Here is a 19,042-nt window from a genome sequence, read left to right as displayed (position 1 = left end):
GAGCAAGGCACCTTAATCGTTCCACGGGTGAATGGCTTTCCACTGCTCTGGGTGTGTGTCCATGGATTACTGTGTGTGTGTGTGTGTGTGTGTGTGTGTGTGTGTGTGTGTGTGTGTGTGTGTGTGTGTGTGTGTGTGTGTGTGTGTGTGTGTGTTCACTACTCACTACTCCTAATGGGTGTGCACTAACTTGAATGGGTTAAATGCAAAGTACAAATTCCGAGTATGGTTACCATACTTGGCCTTCACGTCATGTCACAAAAGACTCCTCAAACACGAATTGTCGATGACAGGGAGATGCAAGCTCACCCTTGCTTGTATGCACTCGAATTATAAATGTAAAAAAAGATGAACGTAAAAGAACTGTATGAGAATTTGAGTGAATGTTAACTGTTTTAATGTAAAAGTAGCGGTGAAGTTTTAATAATACGAGTTTGTTTGCATGGCATGTTTTTTTTTGTCAAATTGTCTCAACGATCTGACACAATATGTGATTACAAGTAGAACACATTAGTATGTACAAGATCTAAACACACTTTGTTTTAAGATGGTTAACACTGGTTGAGTTAACACAAATGTTTTGTCCTTAAAGACACGTAGGAGTGTTGGAAACAAAACAAACTGTTATTTCTCAATCTCAATGTCTTATTTCAATTGTTCAGTTAGTGCTTGAAAATATTTATGACTCCTAAAAGCTTTCAGAACTGTCAGAAGAGTGTGTGAGACCACATGGAATATGATATTCTCACGTCTTAATGGAGTTCAACATTGGTCTTTAGAAAGGGTGGTAGCCGCAAGAGTCCTGTCTCCACCCATTCACTGCATTCTATGTGCAAAAAAAGACTGACAGCTGAAATTTAATGTGAGTAGTGAACACTAGAGGTCTGCAGGATGTGATGGCATTTTAGAACTGATTTTCTAGTATGTAACACTGGGTGGCGCTGGATCACAGTTAACAGTACAGGGTCAGTAATGTCTGGAATGGATGGAGGATGTACAGGTGGACGTTTGATGAAGGTGATGATGATTAGAATCCGTGAAACTTCATCTCAGAGAGTTAAAACACAAGTGGAGCAGAATGGCTTTTCATATCATATGTTTGTCATTGTTTAAAATATTTTAAATATCTGGGCAAAGTTTTTATATCTTGTGTTGTTGCTAATTGTTTTCTGCTAAACCAGCGTGTTGCAGAACATTGTGGGATAATAATTATTAATATTATGTTTAAATCATATTGGGTGTGACATGTACAAATCAGAGCTACAAAGAATTTTCAGAGGTCACTTGATGAAACATTTAAATGGACTTGTTTAGACGTTTTACTCAAACAGTATGTTTACAAGATAAAATGACATGGCAGACAGCCCTAGTTCACCCCAAAACGAAAATTCTGTGGTCATTTACTCAACCTCATGTTGTTCAAACCTTGTATGACTTTCTTCTTTAAAACAAAGATTGATTTTGGTTTCCAACATTTGGAAGATTTGGTATTTGGTATTTGATTTCCACCAATTTGAATAATCTTGGAAACCAAACAGCTTTGGTAACCATTGACTTCCATTGTATGGACAAAAAACAACCACACTGAGACATTTCTCAAAATATCACCTTTATCCCCGGTTTCACAGGCCAGTCTTAACTAGTCCCAGATTAAAATGCATATTTGAACTGTTAAAACTGAAAGCAACTTGCAGTGACATATCTTAAAATATGTCAGTGTCATTGTTTTGTCTCAAGATGCAGACCAGTAATGTTTTTTTTTTTTTTTCTAAGGCACATTTATAAAAGTTACTTTAATGTCCTAATCCTGGCTTAATCTAAGCCCTGCCTGTGAAACCAGACCTATGTGTTTCACAGAAGAAAAAGTCATACAGGTTTGGAACCAGGGTTGCAAAGTTTCCAGAAGTTTTCCAGGAATTTTTGGAAATTTTCTGGAAATTTTCAGCCCCTTTGCAACCCTATTTGGAACAACATGAGAGTGAGTAAATGATAACTGAACTATGGGTTAATTATCCCTTTAAAGACTTTGGGTGACAAGATCAGTAACTTTCAGTGAGCAGTTTTCTAATTTCCAAAAACCCTTATAATATTAGTACAGTTTTCTTTTTTTGCGGTTGTAAATCAAGTGTTAAGTAGCTGTGAATGGAACATGACATGACTGAATCCTGCTCTGAAAGAGGGTCATTGTGACTGGGATATAAGACTCTGAAAGAAACCCCATGTAGTTAAGACAATAACTCTGACCAGGCATTCAGGGAACAGTTTTGTTTTGTAGCCTTCATGCTGCCAAACTCTTTTTGTATCCTACTTTGCAATCTTCAGGCTCCTTCAAACTGAAGAACTGACAGCATTGCTGGGTCTGAGAGGTAAGAAAAACAAAACTGCAAGTGTTATTTTATGCCCTGCACTCTTTTAACTTGTAAGAAAAACAAAACAGAGGAAAATGGCTCAAAACAGTAGCATCATACAAGACAACTCAGGCCAGAAATACTCAATCTTTATCTTGGAAACCTTATACTGCCAGATAGAATGACAAAATTCATTTAAACTAACTAGTAGCCTATTTGTATGTAATTTTATATATATATATTTATATATATATATATATATATATATATATATATATATATATATATATATATATATATATATATATATATATATATATATATATATATATATATATATATATATATATATATATATATATATATATATTGACTAATAGTATTTTCAATGTCTATTTTCTAATAGTGATTAATGTATTTCACTATACTTGTTAGGTTCTAGAATTAGATAATTAATCCAATACCATGCAGTATCATCACTTATAGTTTTACCTAATATATATAGTTTAACCATTGACATAGGCACTAGCCTACTAGTAGCAAAGGAAGTATTGGGGATCAATTAAATGCATACTTGTTGTGACTATCGGATTGTTTACTAATTAAAATAATTACTAGCATAAAAATGCATAGGCTACTAGTTCGTCTTAAAGCATTAAAGTGAAATGGGTTTCCAGTGCACAGGTGAGTTATATTTTTGTGCAGCTGTAATCCACCTTTGGCAGTTGGGCATAAGGTAGGCTACAAAACAAGATCATAATAACAAAGTTCCCAGTGCCAGCTACAGGGTAATGATGTTTTCAACAGCATGCCTTGATACAACAGTGCATGAATGTAGACTCGTAGCATGTGGCTGTCAGCACTGGAATATGGGGGTGTTCCTACACTTTGGGACCGCCCTCTGGATGAAGCGGAGCCATTTACCACAGCAATGTCAGCCCAATCCACGGCTGGGGAAATGCACATTGCACGCTCCTTGTGTATTTCCATCGCAGCATAGAAAATAACGGTTCGAGTACTACGGAGCGATGACACCCCCGACTGACGCGTCTTCAGCACAACCTCACGGATCCCAGGGAAAAACGCTCGCGGGAATTTAAAGGGACATTGATTTTGCTGTATTTTAAAGCATCGCATCAACTCCTCTCACGCCACCAAAACGTGATTGAAGCTGATTTATCTGATGATGGTTTTCTAGAACAAACTGTTCAGTTTTGTCCATCACTGATGCGTTAATCGCAAGTCGTCGCCGTGTTGGTTATATTGTCTTCTCGACATCGGAATAAGAACATCTGTGATTCATAGGAGCCAGCTATAGTATTCGAGCATCCTTCCGCCAGTGTGCATCATCACCATCACCATCATCATCATCGCGCCCTGCAGCTCCATCGCAAGAGGGAGGATCCGCAGAGGAGATCTCCGGGCAACACCACACACACATTCAGAGGATGCTTTGGATGTAAAAATAAATAACGATGGGGAAAGATCAGGAATTACTTCAAGCGGTGAAGATTGAGGACCTGATGACGGTGCAGAAGCTCCTGCAGAGGCCCAAACCTGGGAAAGCAAGTAGGTCTTGCTTGCTTTTTAAAGCGTTTGCATTATTGCTTGCCATGTTGCCATGGCTGGTAGGCAAGAGATCGTAAGTTATTGGATGTACTTTTTGATGAGAAGGAGTACACATGCCCTACCTTATAATTATGGCTACATTTCACTCAAGCTGTGGAAAAGACCATATTATGTTGTGTTTTGGGTGCTGATGTCCTCACCAAGCTTCCTAGCTTTATCAGCAAGGTCAATCAGCTTGGTGAACATTTTGGTTTTGCTGGTCCACCTGCTAGACCAGCATAAACCAGCATGGCAATTCATTCCTGGGCTGAGCTGGTCTTTTCCAGAAGAATAGAGGGGTCCCAATATTGAATACTGTGATGTTCTAGATTATGGAGCACAACTGATTCTGATGAGCATCAAATCACGTTTGATTTTAATGAATGATAAATGTTTTTTTTTGTTGTTGAAAATCTGATATATTTGATTTGCAATGTGATTTTGATGGTTTCACAAAGACAAAGCTGTGTGGTAAACATATATTATTTTTAGAACTGAGAAATTGGGGGGTGGGGTTGATGGAATGGGGGGCACTTCATGTGGTGAGAAAAACACTCTCCCATTGAGAACTAGATTTGCTTGGCAGGTTCACATTATCATCGGAAAATCACGCGTGAACATTCATATGCCCACCTGGACTGAGCTTCTCAACGATGTTCTGCGCTGAATACCACAAACTGAGGTGGCTGCACATCAGGATGCATTGTGTTGGTCTGCTTTCCATCTCCTCCACCACATCTGTGGCATTATCAACAGCATTTCACACAACAGCTCGACTGAGATTTCTTTGTCTTATGTGCCTGTCTGCGCCGAGCACGTTTGGATTATAATAACCCCGGGGGCTCAAGGCAGAGAGCCACAGCCTTCATGACGCTCTTCTGAGCACCAGGCTGTGTCTCGGCACTCGTCTCTTTTTTCCCCCTCTGCCTGTTCTCCAGTGTGGCAGCAGCACACTCCTGCTCAGCTAAACACTGCCCCCTGTAATGATGGGGTGAACGAGCATGAGGTGCATCCACATCACTGCACTTTCACAATAGGAGAGAGAGGAACGAGCTGCCAGTGAGCTTCATCACTTGGCTTCTTGCCACCGAAGCAACACGTAGATGTATTCTGTAAACGGTGACATCTTTTTGACATTGAATATGTGCGATGCTGCTCTGTGGGAAAAGTCTTTTATAGTTAGTTATTTCAGGCCATTTCACTTAGGAAGATTATAGGGCAAGTTCAAACTGTGTTTAGGAAAATCTGTGTTGAGCTCACATGTTAATGTAACGTATTAGTGCTTTTTTTCTCACACAAACAATAAATCTGCTTCTTCAAACAGAGAGTGATACGCCTCTGTGAAAGTGTTGTTGGTTGGCTTTTATGTAAAGCTCCACCTCTGTATTGGAAACACAAAGCTACCCAGAAGCCAATTAGTTCCAGTCACAGCAACTGCAGTCTCCTACTTGACAGTGATTAGTTGGGCTGGATGCTCTCTGTGCTCTGTAACAAAGTTTTGGTCAATTGACTGAAATGCAGCACCTGCTTTTGTTTAGTATGAAAATCCTATTACGATAAAGTCATAGCTTATTAGTTTAAGATGTAGCTTTGAACAGTCAAGTGGCTGGAGGCAAGAGCTTTTGGCTTTAAAACTTGGTATTTGGTGATGCCTTGCCAACATTGAATTGTTCTTGTTTGACAGAAGGTGTCCGTTCCCTTATACATTTGTAAACATTTTTAGTATGAATTTATTGAGTTTATTTCTGGCTACTAGTTGCCTAAATGTACTTTTACATTAGTACAGCATTTCATTTAAAGGGGACGTATTATGCAAAATGCAATTTGAACATAAATGTGTGTCGGCAGTTTATGTACACCGCCACCCTATAATAGTAAAAATCCACCCACTTCTCTTTTTTTTTTAATCCTCATAAATCATAAGCAGAAGCCATTTGCAGATTCTTGCTTTTGTGATGTCAGAAACGCCTAGGTCTGTGCAAATAGGACCCTGCCCTGAGTGAGCTGTACACAGTCCGCCATGTTTATCTCTTCGCCAGAGCGTTTAACAGCAGCATTCAAGTAAGAAATGTATTCTTAAAGCTACTAAAGTTATCCAATCAAAAGCAGTGAGTGGTTTTCTGTTTTTTCTTTTGTTGTATGATTCATATTAAAGGGATAATTCACCCAAAAAGGAAAATTACCTCATGATTTACTCACGCTCAAGTCATCCATGGTGGGGTTATTAAAGGCCTTCTGAACAAAGCGATGTGTTTGTGTAATAAAAATATCCACATTTAAAACTTTAATCTCTAACTTCCGGTAAGTGTCGTACGCATGTTCACGAGAGACTGGCGTTCCAGCGTATGACGTAGGACACAGACGTAATGTAAGTTCCAGTGACGAACGTGGAAGCGCAGAGGATAGCGAAACAAAACTTGGTTCTCGCAAGAACTAGCATATTCTCACCAGAACGTCCTATGTCATACGCTGGAACGCCAGTCTCTCTTTAACGTGCGTACGACAGTTATCGAGCAAAGTTTTAAATGTGGATATCTTTTATGATGGATAGATTCACTTTTATGGACTTCAAAACAGAAACATCCATTCACTGCCATTATAAAGCTTGGAACAGCCAGGACACAAACTCTGATTTTATTCGTTTGAAAGAAGAATGTCATATACACCAAGGATGACTTGAGGGTGAGTTAATCATGGGCTAATTTCCATGTTTGGGTGAACAATCCCTTTAACAACATATACAGCAGTTGATACTGTATATTACACTGCTGTTACGTTAATTCACAGCTCTAATATACACATGCAATGTCTTTACTTGCTGTTTATGTTCACAGACATAGCCGACTGTTTTTATGTGAACTTTGTTTTGACATAACCTTGTGTGTATTTGACAGTTTAAGTGCAATAAGACGTGAAAGAAAAATTAGTTGAATAATCTCAGGACACCGGGCCTGAAATACAGCTCTCTGTGTGCATACTTCAGATGTGTGCGCTCAGAAAACCATATATCAGAAGTTTAGACTGATATGGCTTTAAGGGTGTGTTCAGACTTGGCATGTTTTGTTTGATTAAAACGAACCCTGGTGTGATTACTCTGTTAGTGTGGTTCATTTGAATAAGTGTGTGCGCACCAAACAAGCGGGCTGAGACCACCGAAAAGGTGGTTCGAATGTGATATATGAACAAAACACGGACCAAAGACATGTAAATGAAACAAAAACAGGAAGATGAGATCCTAAAAATGACAGAATGCTCAAGCATACCTGTTTTTTTCTCTCGTTATAGTCGTGATGTTGCCATCACAGTTCGGTACAGGCATCAGAACCACGTTTTCTTGCAGCAGATCGTTTGTGTATGTGACGGAGGGATTCCTGCCGCTGTTTTTACTCATTTACACATTTTATAAGCTCTTCACGAGTTCTCAGCTGGTCAAAATACCATCATACGCAGGCTACGCATATACAATGAGCGCATTCATCCCAGCACACAGCACTGTTTTGGATGTTTAGTAAGTTCCATCTCAAAATAGACAATGCATCATAAAAGCAGATCAATCAGGTTGTGAACGTAACCCTTTGCCTTTTAGGTTCAGTGATAAAAATGCCAATCTGAACACTAAGCGGACCAGGAGTCCAGGACAAAATTGTATTAATTTTTTGGTCGGGACTAACTGAACCAAGCAAACCGAACTACAAGTGTGAACACCCTAAAACGCATGCAGATAATAAACTTTCATGTTGATAAAGAATTGCAATGTCACTTAAGCGCAACCACGATAGAGATGATAATCAAAACCAAAAGCAAAACCAGACGGTTTTCAATTTTGGTCGAGTGTCCGAGGCACAAGCTGTTCAGGCTCCGCCATCTTCTGGAAAGCGGGGTGGGGAGCAGCAACTCATTTGCATTTAAATATACATGCATGAAAACAGCATGTTTACAACATGGTATAATGAATGATCTGTGGGTTATTTTGAGCTGAAACGTCAGACACATTCCGGGGACACCTGAGACTTATATTACATTTTGTAAAAAGGGGCATAATAGGTGCCCTTTAATTTTAATTCAATGACCTCATAGGAAACCGGTGCAGAAATGGGCCTGTTTACACCTGGTCACTTCATGCATTTTCTCTGACCAGATAGCTATCTGATTGTGAAAAGACCAGGTGTAAATGCCCTCTGAAATGCTTTTGAGAATAATTTAAATCCGATTACTCAAACCTTTTCAGGACTTGGATTTGAGACGCATTCCAATTGAAACTAGACAAGTGTGAGTGCATCTGGTTGCATATAAATTTTACTCCTGCTAAAATCTATCTATCTATCTATCTATCTATCTATCTATCTATCTATCTATCTATCTATCTATCTATCTATCTATCTATCTATCTATCTATCTATCTATCTATCTATCTATCTATCTATCATCTATCTATCTATCTATCTATCTATCTATCTATCTATCTATCTATCTATCTATCTATCTATCTATCTATCTATCTATCTATCTATCTATCTATCTATCTATCTATCTATCTATCTATCTATCTATCTATCTATCTATCTATCTATCTATCTATCTATCTATCTATCTATCTATCTATCTATCTATCTATCTATCTATCTATCTATCTATCTATCTATCTATCTATCTATCTATCTATCTATCTATCTATCTATCTATCTATCTATCTATCTATCTATCTATCTATCTATCTATCTATCTATCTATCTATCTATCTATCTATCTATCTATCTATCTATCTATCTATCTATCTATCTATCTATCTATCTATCTATCTATCTATCTATCTATTCTAAAAAAAGCATGCATCATGTATCTTGTTAGATATTGGCAATATGATGAGGTGAGTTCAGACAACATCATAAAAAATCCCTCAAAAAGTGAAACGAAGCTGCTGGCCGGGCTCATATTTGCACTCACTGCCAGTCAATATTAAGACAGTGGCTTGGAGCCCTGTAGCTAATCCAAGTAATCATTACTTCCACTCCTTAGTGTGATGATTGAATTACAGTGCAGATGGCTTTGAGTGAGTCGCAGAAGAGAGAGAAGGAAAGAAGGAAAGAGTGCTGGGAGGGAAAGCAAGAGAAGCAGAAATAAGACAGCGGAAAGACATCAGTTACTCTGACACAACGAAACGTTCACATCTCACTGGATGGTTGGCCAGCTTTGGGGGATTTTAGTGGTGAGCACGACTCTAGTGCAGATGTCTCACGCAGAAGCGTTTGTTTCTCATTGGGGGGGTGAAGCTGCTTTTTTCTCTTCGTTTATCTGCAGTACTGAGGTCAGAATTCTGAGGTGTTAGTGTGTATATGAGCCCAGAGGGAGAGTGAATTGGAAAAGAGTGTTTCCAGACGATTTCTGCGCAGCATTTTTCCACATATTCAGCACATTCTCCACCTTTTCCAAAAGCATTCACTGCAGAACCCTACAAAAAGAACATCTGGAATACAGTATATCTTATTGCAGTAAATTGCTGATTCATTTCATTAGCATGAAGCGAGTTAAATATTGCAGAGCGTGACTCAACATACTGATGAAGACATGATGGGATGGGTATCTATTCTCCACCTCTACAACCTGTTCACATATCCCAGCAGCAATTAGAGCCGAGCTATTTTAGCAGTCGAAACATATGGGGTCCCAAAGGAAAAAAATATATAACTCAGATCGTTGTAGGCCTCGCTCACTCTGCTTTCCTCTGCTGGCTTTTGGAGTAGTGCTAGATTAATGGATGACTGTCCGCTCACCGAAGTACTGATACTGTTGAGATTGGTAGGATGTGGTTGGAGGATTTTTTTTTCACTGTTTATAAGCTCAGAGTCTGCAGCGGATCTCCATGGAGACATCCAATTTCTGTGTGACCATTCAGGACATTGTAAATGAAATGTAGGTGTTTGACATGACATGCTTTAATAAATGTCTAAGGGTGGATATCTTTATATATATATATATATATATATTTGAATTCAATATTGTTAATTAAATGTATAAACAGAGTTCAGTAAGTACTCACAAATCTCTCAAGAGCTCAAGAGCTGAACATCAAAGTACACATTTGTGGTCGCTTTAAAAATGAAAACAATAGAGTGTTTAAATACATTTTTCCTCTGTATATACTATATAGTAGAGTGTAGTGGGGATTATCAGAAACTAAACCATTTGGCATCATTAAAGGGGTCATGAACTGGCTTTTTAAATTTTTTATACTGTTGTCTGAAGTCAACTTATGACGTTTGTGTGGTTTTTACATTCAAAAACATCATAATGAATAAGTAATAGGCTATTTTCTGCCTTGGTTTTGAGGCTCTCTGAGAAACACTCGGATTTGATGGGCGTGCCGAACTGAAGACTTGGAAGTAAACGCCCACGGCTCGGATTGGATAATATTTGCATATTTAATGAGCTTCAGCTACCGTCTGTCCCAGGAATCGTCTGGGGGAAATCATAAAATAAACTCATAAAAATATCAAACAAACACTAAATCGCACTCACACACTCACTCACACTCAATCGCGCGGACACACACTCACACACACACTCACTCGCGCGGACACACACACACACACACACACTTACACACACACACTCACTCGCGCGGACAGACACACACACACACTCACTCGCGCGGGCGGACACACACACTCACTCACTAGCGCGGGCGGACACACACTCACTCGCACGGGCGGACATACACACACACACTCTCACTCGCGCGGACACACACACACACACACACACACACACACACACACACACACACACTCACTCGTGCGGACACACACACTAACTCACTCACTCGCGCGGACACACACACACACACACACACACAAACACACACACACACACACACTCGCGTGGGCGGACACACACTCACTCACTCGCGCGGACACACACTAACTCACTCACTCGCGCGGACACACACACACACACACACACACACACACACACACACACACACACACTCACTCACTCGTGCGGGCGGACACACACTCACTCACTCGCGCGGACACACAAAACGTTACAAGTCTCTCTTGTGTGACTGGATAGACACGTAGGTCTACACATAATCTGAAAAAATCTGGACGAACATCTGGACATGGACGAAAAAATCTGGACGAAAATCTGGACATGAAATCTACGAACACACGTACACCGTCTTCCCCACGTGAGCTGGAACTTTTTTGCAAGGCCCCACAAATTACTACTGAACTGTGGAATCTGTAAAGCACTTTGGTCAACTTGTGTTGTTTTAAATGTGCTGTATAAATACATTTTTGATTGATTGATTGATTGATTGATTGATTGAAAATGATGCTGTGGGGAGACAATAAATAACCAATAATAGCACTAGTCTCTGAACAAATGACACATATCAGTTTAAAGGGATAGTTCACCCAAAAATGAAAATTCTGTCATCATTTACTCACCCTCAAGTTGTCCCAAACCTGTATGAGTTTCTTTGTTCTGCTGAACACAAAAGAAGATATTTTGAAGAATGTTGGGAACCAAGCAGATAGAGCAACCATTGACTACCATAGTAGGGAAAAAATACATTATGTGTCATTAAGTAACAATGAACAACTGTTTTTTTACTGTATTTAGCTTAATCCTAATTTATACTATTGTTGATGATTAATTCATGTTAATTCATAATACTTGAAATGTTAATGCATTAGTACTGTAGGTCTATATGTATAAATTAACATTAAACAAGATTAATTTAGTAAACGCTTTGAAAGTATTATTAATTTGTGCATTAACTGTTATATTAACAAATGTTAACATTGTAGAAATTTACTGTAAAATGTATACAAAAAAGAGGTATCAGTTATCAGTCGTATGTGTAACACAACAATAGTTGTGGAGACTTAGAAAATGTCAACCACCCATTGTCCTGTGTTTGCCTTGGTCCCCTGGAGCATTTACAACACATGACCTTAATCTGGGGACCTGACCCACATAATCCTGAAGGTAGAGGGGGCGGCAGCATTCTTAAGCACATTAACTGTTGCTGAATCCTCCCAGCGTGCTCCTGAACTACTCTGGCATGTATAAATGTGCTTATCACTATCACTTTGATCAGACTCCACATCATGGTAAACATTACATCTGTTTACGTTTCCTTATAATAGCCTAGTTAGTGCATAATTGACATTTTGATGATAAACCTGCAGTTTTCTTATACATACAAATCAGCAAATTGGCCGTTTAAAAGGTTGAAAAATGCCCTTGTACAGTTTAAAAAATCTATAAAACCTTGTGCTATTGTGAACATCAACGAGAGGTGTGAAGAGAAACAGAGGATGCTGTTATGTAACCTCACACAATGGAGTCGTGGGTATAGTGGAGGTGGGTGGACAGAGAGAGAGGCTGGAAAAAGTGGACTGTGTGTTTTGTCATTTCTTATATGCTGCAGTGCTAAAGAACATCGCCTGAAAACGAACAATGTATCTGAATGTTGATAACTGAAACTGAATTTGAGGCTGTTTTTTAATACTGCAGCACACATTCATATGAATACTTTGGAATAGTATACAGAATTGATACAGAATACTAAAGTACACCATTTCATCATGGGTAACTTTATAGATCAAGAATAACACCCACTTTTTTTGCAATTCAATCAATTTGTAGTTATTAAGTAAGTACCTCCTTACCTTTTTTTTTCTTACATCTTCGTTCATTCTGAAATATTCCATGCCTTCACCACAGATTTTCACATTTTTGCTAAACCTTTGGAAGAGCGCCCACGTACATTATTATTAGTGTGGGTTTCTAACGACGGCCACTGCAAAAGTCATTAATCATAATCCTCACTGCAAATAAACAGATTTAATGAGTGACTCAGAGCGACTCAGTAAATCCAATGTTACTGAAAATAAAGAATCTTGAGAGATATTGAGGATCTTCACGTCCAGATGTTGGACTGGGGTGAGCTGACCGACAGGCAGCTGTGTGGAGAATTGCGACTGTTGGCTGAGAAATAGTGCAGATGTCTCTGCCTGGAGGCCATGTTTGCCCCGGCTACAGCAGACGAACAGATCACATATCCAACAAACCTGAATCCATCTGATCCTTGCAGACTCAGCCATGATTAAAGTTCCCGTCTGGAGCGTGAATGAGGAGATCTGGGTGGATATATGCTCACAGGGGTACAACCATTACAGTTGGGGAGGAAATTTGCACAATATGGTATTTATCGAATGATATATACGGTAGATATAGATGCATGCATGTTTTATTCTGCAGGGATGCATTAAACTGCCGAAATTAAAGACTTTAACATTGTTTTATTTAGCCTTTTGCCTTTTTATCAATGAATCCATAAAAAGCAAGAATTCAGCTTTGTATCACAGGAATAAATTACATTTATTTTACAGTTATTTTAAATCCGTTACAGTTATTTTTCACAATTCATTTTTATTAAATCAAATGCAGCCTTGGTCAGCATTTCAAGAGACTTTAAAAAAACGACTATATATTCACAGCATACTGTTGTGATGCCTAAATTCACTTTTTAGAGACAGTGCAAAAAAAGGAAAGATTTAGTCATATTGCATTATAGGAAAAGCACCAAGCTGTAAAGGTTCTGAACAGGTGGGCTGTTCAGGGAACATAATATTCTTCTGACAGAACTTCAGACATACTGTCAAAATAATCTCCCACACATTCTCCAAGAGTGTCGTCTCTGCTTTCCTCGCTTCCAACTGTAGGGTCGTTTAATTTGTATGATTTTTCTCTTAAATAAACCTCATGCTGCTCACCAGATCACACTTTCCCAGAGGGGGCGAGTGAAGCCATGCATTTGTCTCAGCCACGGACCCAGTCTGTTGAGGAAATGGACGTTCCTCCCCCTTGTGACATTAATCTTCCTCCCAGTGTAGCTCCAAGTTATTTCAATCCAATCTAGTCTGTGAATTAATTCGCTCCACTCAGGCCCACTTTTAATATATCATAACTCGCACTTTCTGTTAAATCAGTCACGAGCATGGCAAAGGTTTCCTTTTGAACTGTTTTCCTGGCCTGTTCTCTTTTAGTGATAATGAATTTTCTAATGGATTCCTGATGATGTCATGTGTTACATCCCAATCAAACAGAGGGGATAAAAACATATTTTCCCAAGCCTTTCCATTTGATGAGATCTCATTGCTTGAAATGGCAATTCACTTTTTAAAATTAAGATTTTTTTCATTTGACCTTTTTGTCTTATCTCACAATGCTCATGTCAACTTTATGATAAAAGGTTTTGGAATGCTCTTTAGGAACTGCATCCTGGCACTGAATGTATCCTGGCACTGAATTTCCCATTTGTCTTAAATTCAAAGAATTATTCCACTGTTGTTGTTCCCACAATAGTGAAAGGGCTTGTAGATGCTTTGATGAGAGCGATCAGTAGGATGTTTGCATAAGGACCATTTTCTTTGTGTTGTCTGTCGACGTTGAAGGTAAAATAATATTGTGGAGATGGTCTACGATTGACAACTAAAGCCTGTTCTCACTAGCCTGAGTCATTGTGCTATTGGTTTCTTGTAGGCATTAATACTCAATGTCATGGTATCCAACAGTATCTGCCATTATTAGCTATTACATTACTACCATTATTAGCCTTATATATTGTGCCGGTGCTCATTCGCATGAAGTTCAATGTTGCTTATGTCACAATAAATGTCATCCAGAGTCCAGAATCATTGTCTTTGCAAATCGCTGTCAGTGTGAACTCCCCTTTAAGACATAATCTCCTGTCAGGTTGATTCTTAAGAATGCTTTGAAAGAATCACCAGGATGAATTAGCACAGAGATCCATTGCCTCCCTTCAGTATTGACACTGAACCAATGCACTGCTGATCTCCTGCTAGTCATAAAACAGAGCTTTGTATTTCTGTGGAATCAATATAGATTATTTTCCAGATTCATCCGTTATGATTGTGTTCATATATGGTCATAATCAATTTTTTTTGTTTTAAAAATACATGTTTCCACTATATGTGGCTACATTGTGGCTCACACTACTTGGCTTTGCCAAACCAACAAGTACACAATTACTTATAAGATTTCAGTTTCTGCAGGTTGAGGATGTTTCCCAGCAATCATAGCAGCGATAGCCTATTGGTGTGGACTGTTCGCTGGGCTAATGAGATCGGTTCAAAGATCAGGCTGCTTCTCCTATGTGTGTGCTAATGGTGCCCAACAGGGCAGCAGAGAGCAGGCAGATGGTGCCAGGGTTTACAGGTGCCACACTGTGAGAGCGGTCCTGGCAGAGATTAGGGACTGAGAACGCTCGTGTTGGGACGCCCAGGATGAAGATAAAAGTTGCCCATTGGTCATGTTGCTGTCTGCTATGGAGATTCTCATATATATTTGTCTCGTTCAGCTCTGTGGCAGTGATAAAGTTTGATGCATACTGCATTGAGCTGAGCATACATTCCTTCAGTCAGGAGTAGCTCTGGATAACAGATGCCTTGTCCTGGGGATCTGTCAGACCCATCCATGCTTTTCTTATAATTTGCTATCTCTCTCTCTCTCTCTCTCTCTCTCTCTCAAACAGATGCCTTCGTCCTGCAGTGATGTGTGGGTAGAGAAGCCCCTCCAGCACCATATTGTACTTTATCATTTTTTTTGTTAAATCTGTTATTTTCTTGGCTTTCAACAAAGAAAGGCCTTTAGCCTCATACATTTAAACTCTGCATTTTCTTCCCTATTTTGACGTATATCTCAGTGAAATGGCTAATCAAATGAGAAAAATATGTCATTGCATCAATAAGATGTCAGTAACCATTCTCAAGTTTGATTTTTTGGTGCCTTTAAAGGAATAGTTCATAGGACTATGAATAAATGAATAAATTACTAATTCTGTCGCAGGGCTCGCAAAGTTTCTAAATCGCTGATAGGCCTTCGGGCAGGCACTCGGATATGATTTTAACTAGTTTAATGGTTCGACAATTTCTTCTCGTCTGTGTCAGTGTTCCACTCAGTTTACGTTGGCCAGCTCCTGCGTCAGCATCAAACACATGTGTCATGGTGCTCACGTGAACAGCTTTGGCCAATGGTAAGCTGACGTTTTGGCGTAGCTCTGATGTAACTAGGAAGCACTGCACTGTATTAACTATGTCGACAGCGTAGGTGACTGACACAGACGTGAAGAAATTGTTGAATAAAGTCGTTATTTTTTATTCTCGACACTTCATAAAATTAAGGTTGGACCACTGGAGTCACACATGGACTATTGTATCCTACCTTGGACCTTGAAAGTGTTAAATAAATAGCTGTCTATGGAGGGGCCAGAGAGCTCTTGGATTTCCTCGAGTTCCACGGAGGACCTCCGGCAGGATAAAAAGAGGAGTGACAATAGGATGGTGCAAGATGAGAGAGGACAAGGCCTGGACTTTATGGTGTTGTTTTGTTTTAGTTTATACAGCAGTCTTCTGTGAGGGGCTGCCACTTTACTTTGGTTTTGTTGTTTGTTTATTTTATGTTATTTGTTATTACGTTGAACGTTTGCCGGTTCCCGCGTCCTTCTTCCCTGAACACAAACCTTGTTACAGTTGCATTCTGGGAAGCTTTGCAAGGTCACATATGAATTTAATGAGTGTTTCCCATGGGTATGTTTGAGTGTCTGTCTAACAGTAGCTTGATCACAAACCGAACCAGCTACTCATGAATGCGTCAAGAAGAGCTAGAACTGAATAATAACTTCAATTTTGGTCCGTTTCTCAAAAAAATGGCTTCAAAAGGCTAAAAATCATCAGGTTTGGAACATGAAGGTGAGTAAATGCTGACAGAATTATAATTTTTGCATGAACTATGGCTTTAACACCATAAATCAAGTCAGTTCTGCACTTCTGGAAAATAGAAAGCTACAGTATTGTTTGAGAGTAGATTGACTCTTAAACATATCCATGGGAAACACTCAATAAATTCATATATGAACTTGTACATTTGGCCAGAATATAACAGTGAGCCAACTGCTTCTGTTTCACAGCTAACATTTGAAATACTATATTCCCATGCTCATTTATATTGTGGTGTGTCTTTTGACTCCAAATATCTCATTGTATGTCTGTTCACCCCACCCTCAGATCTATATCCATGGAGATGCCTTACAAAAGTGGGTTATTGTGGCAACTTGCATTTCCAGTTTCAGCTATAGAATTAGTCTCATTGTCGGTGCCTTGTTTGGATAGATAAGAAGCCACACTGATAGCACTGCATGAATATATGATTAGGAAAGTACTGCCAGCTCCTTACCAACATCAGACTATCAGCGTGTGCTATCTTAGAACGCAGCTCCAGCTGCTAGCTAAAGTGAAGTGTTAAGCTTAAGTGGAGGCACTTCAGGAGCTTGACAGGGTCTATGAGATGGAACACACTGCAGTGCATAGGAGCTGTGCTGCAGAGAGTCACTGGAGAACACACGATAAGGGAATACTATCCTTTAACTAGCCTTTAACTCTTCTCTGGTCAGCCGTTATTCACAACACAAGATGCAACTCAACACACAGGTTTCATGCAGCTATTTATTTATTTTTTTTTTTTTTTTGGTTATCTCCTAATCACTTGTTCCTTTGTTTGGTAGTGGTTAGTTACATTTTCACCAATTAATTTATCAATTTCTGAGTCGAGTGTTTTTTTTTTTACCTATCAATTTCTCAAATAATTATTAAATGTCACAGTTGGGCCTCTATACTGCTTGTGTCCAGAGTAAATATGATGTAAATAGGTTGTTTGTGATGATTGACAGATTATAACCACAATTGCTTGATATGTAAAACACTAGATTTCTAGTGGTTGATGTCCTGAGGACAAGATGTGTGCCATAGTCCTTCCAGCCAACGATTAATCAGCTGGGTTTGAGTGTCTGCTGATGCAGCGTTATAGCACTTCATTACATGGATGAGTGGTCTTAATCTATCCTGCCAGTCCTTAAACTACAGAGTCCTCATTATTGCTACTCTACAGGCTCACCCTCTCTCAGTATCCATCCTGCAAGACCACCGCTTTAATCTCAGTCCAATATGCCATTTCTTCCAATGCAAACGTTGGCCCGATTCCATATTCACTGGCTAAATGCGCTTTTGGGAAATGGGAGCGGGCTTGAGTTGTCCTGACCCCCTATCCTGTGCAGCACAATGCAAGAAGCCCTATCATAGACAGGAAGGAGTTTGGTTCCTGGCACATGGAAAAAGCTCTTTGTGTTCCCAGAGCAAGCAAGGAAAGGAGCTTGAATCTCCCTGCTGGAGGAGATTAGGCCCTGGAAGAGTTTCAAGAGCAGGGCGGTTTTAGTGGCACTGTCGTTCTGGGAGTCGTTTTTCTTCATATATCCATGTGTTGTGTGTAGCATTTCATCCTGTAATTCACTCACGCTAGATTTGGTTACTCCTTCTGTTTAAATGGATAGTTCACCCGAAAAATATCTTATCATTTAGTCTCCATCATGTCGTTCCCAACCTGTATGAGCTTCTTTCTTCTGTGGAATTCAAAAGGTGAATTTTCTGGAAAATATCCTTATACTTTGTAAAAACGTGTTAAAAATTGTAGTGCCGCTTAGAGAGCCTGTACACAAAGGGTTTCTCAGGTACATCAGGAGTTTTTGTAAAAACATGAATATTCTTTATGTAAATGTAAACCAGTTGTACATCTTTTTTTAGTTTTTTTGTTGATCTTTTTCGAGTTTATTTCTCTTTGCGCAGGCAAGAGAAACACTACTGCTAAATATTTCTGTTTGATTGCCTCTTTTTCCTTCTCTGTCTTGGATGACCTTTGCTTCGATCATCCCTGCTTCTTCAAATGTAAGGCCCATGAACCCGCAACCTCATTCCTGTGTTTTGTGCAGAATCAATTCTGGAGCATATAGACATGCTTTTCCATTTACTGAAAATTATTTTTAGTTCTAATCTCATCAACATATACTACATATACTATATACTATATGTTTTTGAAAAAGACTCTTATGCTCACGAGGCTGCAATTATTTGATAATTATATCAAATAATATAGAAATACAGAAAAACATTGTGAAATATGTATAACTATTTAAAATTTTGTATTTTAATTTATTTTAAAAT

The 19,042-nt window shown here is 39.1% G+C and overlaps 2 protein-coding genes across 9 annotated transcripts in view; one reads left to right on the top strand and one right to left on the bottom strand.

Annotated features, from left to right (window-relative positions):
- Nucleotides 1–19,042, bottom strand: part of dus1l (dihydrouridine synthase 1-like) — a 658,813-nt gene that overhangs the window by 246,880 nt on the left and 392,891 nt on the right. The window lies entirely within an intron of this gene.
- Nucleotides 3,290–19,042, top strand: part of caskin1 (CASK interacting protein 1) — a 105,807-nt gene continuing 90,054 nt past the window's right edge. For all 7 annotated transcript variants that reach the window (XM_079831832.1, XM_079831829.1, XM_079831827.1 and 4 more), the window contains exon 1: nt 3,290–3,917. In XM_079831832.1, coding sequence (XP_079687958.1) covers nt 3,824–3,917 — 94 coding nt within the window. In that variant the 5' untranslated portion in view covers nt 3,290–3,823. The remainder of the gene's footprint in view (nt 3,918–19,042) is intronic.

The sequence above is a fragment of the Gobio gobio genome (genome assembly GCF_949357685.1).
Source record: "Gobio gobio genome assembly, chromosome: 1".
NCBI lineage: Eukaryota > Metazoa > Chordata > Actinopteri > Cypriniformes > Gobionidae > Gobio > Gobio gobio.
The sequence above is the reverse complement of the archived record's forward strand: the minus strand, read 5'-3'. Positions and strand labels throughout refer to the sequence as shown.